Raw genomic sequence first — 8,153 nt, forward strand, 5'->3', positions numbered from 1 at the left:
GCAGCTAGCACCTTTTACAACTGAAGTCTTCATTTTAGGAAAAAATATATTAAATATTAAGGATCAGAATATAGTGTTCTGAGCATACATTCTAAATTTTAAGAGGCTGAATGAGAAGCCAGGGAAAGAAAACTGTGAATCAGGACGTGGGTCTGACCTCATGAGAACTCTGGTTAAAAAAGTCATTAACATGATGGAAACATGCATAATTGTCTGTATGTGTACATATATATATGCTATATTAAATACTTTGTTTCAAGACCATAAACTAAGACTAAATTCTGAACACATCAGTGCACATGTTTCTCCAAGAACTGTCATTAGAAAAATATTTAAAGTTGAGGCAAAAAAAATCTGAAACAATATAAGGTTTAAACAGAAACACTCTTACACTAACCTAGATAACAAAACTAGAATGCTTTGTAGAAGTTTAAAGAAAAAATAACTTTAAAAGGATCCAGATCCAAGACTTACTTTGTATAACTCTTATTTACCAGGTATGTTATTAGAAACCCTATACTACCATAATATATAGATAAGCCATATCACCTAACAGCCCAAATATGGTTGTATTTAAAAATAGTATTTGGCTAAGGAGTGGGGGGAAAAAAGCCAGACCTTCCTTATTATTCACAAAGAGCGCTGAGGTCAATGATTTCAGAACTTGGACAAGAGTAACCTGAGCAGCTGGTGTGGGTGAGGTTATCCCATGCAGCACAAAGCAGGACCATAAGTTGCAAACGGTCTGATTGCAGAGCAGGTCGCAGAGCTCAGAGCTCTTGAGAATGCCACATTAGCTCTTTGGAAATACCGTGTTTCAGCAGTACCTTTTATCATGACATACAACCCAGCTTACTATAGCATCTCTACTAAAGAGACTGCACTCCATCTGAGTTGGGAAACTTGCTGCTAGAGTCTCCCCTCCTATCAGCAGGAGAATCAAGATGTATTCGAGCCAAAATACTGCAATACAATTTAGTTTTTGAAAGAGAACTGCTTTCCAGTTTCAACCCGAGCCATATTCTATTTCTTTTATTTTCATTATTTATTTTCATTCACAATTGAGAAGAAACACCTTACCTGCAATTTTGACTGTGTACAAAGATAAACTTGAAGAACATCAGCTGTACTACGTATTCGAACTGAAGCTCTTTCTGGCTCAAAGTTTGGATTAATTAAATCAGTGAAAGGTTCGTTTGTGACATCATTACCCAGTAATGAGTAGTAGAAAAAAACCTCAGGTTGTCGTTCAGGAAGCTTCATAGTACTAGGAACTAACTAAAAGAGAGGCAGAAAAGAAGAATGTCTCTTTCATTAGCGTACAGTTACAGTAATCCTTAAGCATTAGCTTGGAAATTAAAGAGCTTAAAGCAATCTCAAACTACCAAGCAGCTGACCTAAATCCTAGTTTGCATTACATACATAAAATAAAAAACTTTTATACTAATACTCAAACTGAATAATAAAAAACCCAACTTACTTTACAAGCATACCAACGATTTGCAAAATGACCCATTTTAAAGTACCTTTAAGATTTATCAGCACCAAGGGCTGTAACTGACATCATACATTCAATAGTGTCAAGCACTGTGCAGATATTCAGAAACAAGCAGTCCCTCCACTAAATATTTATAGTGTAAACAAACAATGCAGATTAGATACTGTTATATAACTTATGTGATTCAATGAAAGACTGGAACAGCCAGAAACAGCTACTTCATCCTGTAACCACTGCAACTCTAAGTTCAACGCCTAAAAAGGCACAAGCTACCCTAGAGCGATCACAGTGAACTTACTTCACAAGACCCTACAATTCTGACATAGAAGATTATTTTCTCAAAAAAAAAAAAGATAACAATCCTGAGGAGAGTTTATCATACAGTATGAATTATAGATCAATTAAAATCACACTGGCTTGGAGTTGTGCCTTTAACAGTAACTTGGGCACACCTGTATTTTTTTAAATCAGACAGCGTGTATCAGTGTGGTACAGTACAGCATAAACACAGCAGCTGAGGTCTAAAGCTGAAATAATCACATTAGCACAGCACTTCATCCAAGCTAATAAGTCTTTCCCTTAGGCAACATATAAACTCTACTGTTTCATATCTTATATATTTGAAAGGTTTTTCATCTTGTTTGAACTTCAGGACATAGGTACCACATTCAAGACTGATATTATCCATACACATACCTTTTTATACTATATTGTAATATAAATGTATGCATTTCATAAAATTGCATAATTTAAAGTAAATGCAATTTTAGCACTCTGAAAGAATTCTGATCTTTTATCTGTAATTTGACATGTAAACACTATATAAACTTTTAAAATTCAAGTTAATATATATTAATTCAGTATGGGACAAGGCTATTTATTACAAGAAACTTACAAGACAATAAAAAACATCTGAACTAGAAATAAGGTACGGGAGGGCAAAAATACAAACATAGGATAGCACTTCTAAAAAACTACACATCACAAGGAAACAAACCTGTTCCAACTGTGTGGCAAATGCAATGGTTACAGACAAGACAAAGTAGTCTCTGCAATACTCTGCTGGTCCAATTTGATGATAGCCCTTTTCTTCATTCAAGACTGGTACAATACTTTTAGAATCCAGACCAGAAAGAAGAGCAGATGCTGAGAGAGAAGAAAAAAAAATTAAGTAACTTGTGACCTTATTAATTGCTTCAGGAATCTTATATAATTGTAATTTTACCTTTAATTATTATACGTGTGGAAGGAAAAATTACAAATAAAGATCTTGATGCTTGGTTCCAAAGCATTTCAACACCAAAAAAGTCCCTAAGTATACTTAGGTATAGCTACAAAAAAAATCTGAAATTTCTATTCATTGGGCATAGATGTTATTTTGAATACTATGCTAGACAGAGTGCTGGTGCATACTTTTATTTAATGTTACAGTGAATAATATTACAATGACTGGAACTTTATTACATTAGGTTAGAGTCTACCATGCTGTTTCTATATTTTACTCATTAAAAGAAATGCAAGACAGTAGCTGCATGTGACAGCCTGTTCAATTACCGAAAGAAGTATGATGTCTCACTCCACAGACCTTTGGAATAGTTAATTAAAAAATTTTTCATCTGAAGTCTTCACTGCATAAACCACTGTTTGTATTCTGGTTTACAAGTTTGCACTCTATATTGCTAGTAATTCAAAACATTTCAAAGCACCTCAGGTTGCATTAAATAGTAATAATCACACAGCAATTTGCTGTGAACCAAAAGGCTGTTTCAATCACTGGCAACTTTAGACAATTTAGGTGAATGAAGCCAAAAAAAAATTTAGAAAAGAGAAATCAAAGTGTAGGAATCCTAAAAGGAAAACATCTCCTTAACTATCTGACTAAACCAGAACTGGGTAGTCTAGCTTTGTCATACCCAATGCTTGGAAGATTAACTTTAAACCTGTGAAAGTCACAGAATTGATTTGGTTGGAAGAGCCCACTGGGATCAGAGTCCAACCTTTGCCCTAACACCATCATGTCAACTAGACCATGGCACTAAGTGCCACCCACGTCATCTTTTCATCCCTCTAGGGATGGTGACTCCACCATCTCCCTGGGCAGCCCATTCCAATGCCTAACGATCCCTTCTGTGAAGAAGTGTCTCCTAATTTCTAGCCTGAATTTCCCCTGGCGCATTTTGAGACTATGCCCTCTTGTCCTGTCACTAATTGCCTGGGAGAAGAGACCAGCCCCCACCTCACTACAACCTCCTTTCAGGTCATTCCAGAGAGCAATCAGGTCTGCCCTCAGCCTCCTTTTCTCCGGGCTGAACAAGCCCACTTCCCTCAGCCACTCCCCATCAGACTTGTGCTCCAGGCCCTTCACCAGCTTCGTTGACCTTCTCTGGACACGCTCCAGCACCTCAAGGTCTTTCAAGTGAGGGGCCCAAAACTGAACACAGAACTCGAGGTGCAGCCTCACCAGTGGCAAGTACAGCGGAACAATCATTTCCCCAGTCCTACTGGCCACACTATTTCTGATACAAGCCAGGATGCCATTGGCCTTCTTGGCCACCTGGGCACACTACTGGCTCCTGTTCAGCCGACTGTCAACCAACACCCCGAGGTCTTTTTCCGTTTGACCACTTTCTAACCACTCTTCCCCAGCCTGTAACGCTGCATGCAGTTTTTGTGGCCAAGTATAGGATCCGGCACTTGTTCTTGTTGAATTTCATACAGCTGGCCTCAGCCCATTGATCCAGCCTGTCCAGACCCCTCTGTAGAGCCTTCCTACCCTCCAGCAGATCAACACTCCCACCTAACTTGGTATCATCCGCAAATCTACATGTTCATTTTCCTCCATTGCCTAAATACGGTATTGACTAATTTTGAGATGACAGAAGAAAGGGACAAACTGGCAAACCTGTTTGTATCAAATATTCCACAGAAAGTATGAAGTGGAAGACAGCGCTGGGTGAAGGCAGAAGGTATTTCTTGTATTTTCTGCCTGTGTCATGAGGGGTAGGAGAGCTTGCATGCAGAAATATCACAAGAGAAACACAGATTAACAAATCATTTACAGTAGTTCCTTGCCTCCTTTACAAACTTTACAGTATGCAAAGTTCCCTGTGATTTGTTGTGAACCTGAAAGGATGGAGTAAGCTAAGTGATTACACTGCAACTTCAATACTGCTTTAACCACTCTTGCAATGCAGCCAAGTCAAAGTCTGGGCCAGAAACCTTGTAAAACACTTACTGTCAGTGACCACTGTTTTTATAAAACCAGAGCCACAGATCATGTTAAGAAGATGATGAATTTAGAATTAGGAAAAAGTTACTCTCAGGGCAAAAACATAAAGTATTGTAAGGTAAGTAGAAGAAAATCCAATAGGCTTAACAGAGGCTCAGTTTTTAGAAATTAAGTAGATAGGCTTCTGGGTGGGGGATGAAGAGGGATGTAAACCTGCTTTTGTTTTGTTTTTTTGTTTTTTTTGTTTGTTTTTTTTTTTTTAAGTCAAGTTTCTAAGGGTTTGGTTTTGTTCTTTTAAACCATTAACTTGCATTAAAAAAATCCCAGATAAAAAAATTACTGAAAAGCACAGCACAAAGACACCTACTAGCAGTAATATTTGAGTTCTAATAGATTTTTGAGTCATTTCACTAACTACTTTTGAGAGCAATGTACAAAGGAATCCAGAAGTGGAATGTGTCCCAACAGTTCATTTAAAGTAGATGTTACTACAAAAACTTATCAATAGAACATGGTTTACTGAATGATTTAGATCAGATGAAAAACCCATCAGAAAAGAGACGCAGCCTACCCAAGAAATGAAATATTGCACACTTTGTAATTCCAAGTCCAAACTACTAAAACTGCATCCTGTAAAGAAGCTCCTTTCTTACTTATTTCATTACAGAACTTTCTAAAGCCCTGAAATATAAGTAAAATGCCATAGGAGTAAACTATGAGTCCCTGATTCTGATTTTAAAGATCAGCTGGTGTGCAACTCTGTTGACCTGAAAGTCACACAATCACCACAGTAAAGCATCCTTGTAAAGTTATCACCACAAGGTACATCAACCAGCTGTAAAGGATTTGCACTGGAAATGCTATGAAATTAAAACTCTCCTGAGACTTAAACAAACACATTTGTACAAGTGATATGCTCATCTGGCACAGGAATATTTTAATTCAAACTAAATTATATTCTTATTATGTTACTTACCCTTCCCTTCTCTAGGGGGTGCCTCCTTTGCTTTAAAACCATCGACCAGTGCTTTTGAATCAGTTTCCAACACAACACCTACTTGTATTTCAGATTTAAATTTAGTGTACTTGTTACTAAGCAGAGAATACCATTTTGGTGCCTAGATAATTAAAAAAAAACAAAACCCAAAAGTATTTAAAAAAATCAGGGAAGTAATATACTGTAACAGAAAAATTAGACTTGCTTTAACATTTCTACTTCATCATCTACAGAATATATCTTAGCTTTTATTTCCTAAAATTTTGTCTATTTTGAGTACACTGTTATACCAAAAGATTCCATAGAATGGTTCCTGGAAGATTAGCTGAACATACTCTTTTTCACGAATTTGTACAGTAAACAAGTTAGCAAGGAAAATATGCCAGAAATACTTAATTAGAAGAGAAAATCTTCAAGTTTTCAACTGAAAGTGCACAGTAAGTTATATGGATCACAAACCCTTAAGAAGTGTGGTATTAAAATAAGACACCAGGTCCTGTTACGACCCATAGCAGATTTATGTTTCGATCAAGCACAACACAGAATTTTGATTAATTAAATTAATATAAACAATTTTATTATGTTTACTTTGTGCTGTGTTAAGGGGCTAGAACTTCCAATTGTCTAACACATCCTCCACAGAGCCCCATTAAAAAAAAAAACCTTAAGACTTGATTTGGTGATGAAGACTCAACTCAATTGCACAATATCAATTCTTTTAAGTAATTCCATGATTTAATCGCCGGGAAAAATTTATCAAAAGTATTGCTTACAAGTGTTCCAATTCTCAAATTCAGAAGTGCAAGATTAGTACAAAAGTATTTTAATTTGCCCACGTTCTTATATAGAGTCAAGATGCCTCTCTTCTAAATAAAAAAAAAAAGCACACAATCAACTAGGAGTCATACTCCAAAACAAGACTTGAAAGTTTTGCCTGTGACTTAATTCCAATTTTACTATCTGTAACAGTACCGTTGTCAAAATATAAATTTTTAAAGTTTTATACTCTGTAACATACCTGTTTCTTTTCCTGCACAGCCCTTAAATCAAGTACAATATAGCCTATGTTCTCTTTAGCTGAAGTTACAGGGTCCAATGCAAAACACTGGAGTTTGATAGGTGTACGCTGCAGCCTGAAAGAAAAACTCAGTTGAAATCCAAAATGTAAAAAAGTTCTTTGCAATTAGTTCACAAAAATAATTCCTAAGTTTCAAGCACAGCAATAATACAAAATTTGCTACGTAACTAGTTTCAGTAGGTCAGAAACTGAGTTTATATTGAATGGCTAAAAATTCATCATTACGTGAGAGAACGAACAAGAGGAATAATTTTGTACGAGGAGTGTACTGGAGTCTCACAGAGCCCCAAGTGCTATTAAAAAGATGTTAGTGATTAATAAATTCAATCTCATCCACATACAGGAAATAAACACTAGACCTCACATGAAAATAGAATTTCATTTCCAAAGGTATCTTAAAAAATAGGACTTAGCAAAATTTTTGTGTAAAGCGCCTAACAATACTTAGAGGTATAGATAAGGCGTCTAGCATAACGTACGTTTAGGTGTTTTTCTCTCAAAGATAATATTGCCTTTTTAACTTCCTCAAAAATAGAGAGATAATACTATAATCTGTCAGTCAAAACCAAAGGACAGTTATGGAAACTTTATTCAATTTCTCAGCTCTTTTATTTGAAATTTTGAAAAATATTTTATGTAGGCTTTTCAGACTTGAAGTTAAGTTAATTCTGTGTCACAGTATACATAAGAAAGCTTGAATCTAAAGCTTGAACTACAGCATTATTAACTTGCTGTAAGCTCCTGGGTTTTTTTCCAGTGGTGGTAGAATTTTCAAACATCATTTATCTTGCCACATACTACTTTTCTTTGCTGTGACAATGTTACGGTAGATCACTTTACAGCTAAAAGAAAGTTTCTTAAAAACCACATTCAGTTGACAGTAACACAAGAAATTGTATTTCAGTAGCTGTAAAGACAAGAAAATTAAATTTTATCTCCAAATTAGACCTAACTTTCTAATGTTACCTGTGCTGATGAAGTGCTTTCCTATCAAGTTCCCAAGCCAATTCCGTAGCAAATTCTGGTTGATCAGTATGCTCTACGGGATCAGTAGCCAACTGTTCACCATCAAACTTTGCTTCAACTATAAGCATGTGCTTGGGTCGTTTTGGAAAATAGCGCCCTGTAAAAGAGTTAATTGTCATGCAGCATCACTAAAAAAGAAGTGAGACCTCAGATTTGTGCCATAACCCAATTACGTAAAAATACATTTCCCTGATCATTTTCCCTGTGCTTACTCTGAAACTATATTCTTCATATTAAAAAAAAAAAAATCTCTTCAGACTATACAGAAGCAAGAAAGAAGAACATAACATGAAACAGACTATTTGTAAAGCATCCAGAAATAGCA

At 35.9% G+C, this 8,153-nt stretch overlaps 1 protein-coding gene across 1 annotated transcript in view; it reads right to left on the reverse strand.

The window, feature by feature from the left end:
• CEP120 (centrosomal protein 120kDa) overlaps window positions 1-7,920 on the reverse strand; it is a 36,650-nt gene extending 28,730 nt beyond the window's left edge. Inside the window, exons 1-5 of the mRNA XM_009698146.1 lie at window positions 7,769-7,920; window positions 6,743-6,857; window positions 5,704-5,845; window positions 2,496-2,644; window positions 1,081-1,278 (exon numbers count right to left, since the gene is read on the reverse strand). Of these exons, the coding sequence (XP_009696448.1) occupies window positions 1,081-1,278; window positions 2,496-2,644; window positions 5,704-5,845; window positions 6,743-6,857; window positions 7,769-7,896 (732 nt within the window). The 5' untranslated portion in view covers window positions 7,897-7,920. The remainder of the gene's footprint in view (window positions 1-1,080; window positions 1,279-2,495; window positions 2,645-5,703; window positions 5,846-6,742; window positions 6,858-7,768) is intronic.
• Between the last annotated feature and the right edge of the window lie 233 nt (window positions 7,921-8,153).

Source organism: Cariama cristata, unplaced genomic scaffold, assembly GCF_000690535.1.
Source record: "Cariama cristata isolate BGI_N322 unplaced genomic scaffold, ASM69053v1 scaffold18080, whole genome shotgun sequence".
NCBI classification, from domain to species: Eukaryota; Metazoa; Chordata; class Aves; order Cariamiformes; family Cariamidae; genus Cariama; species Cariama cristata.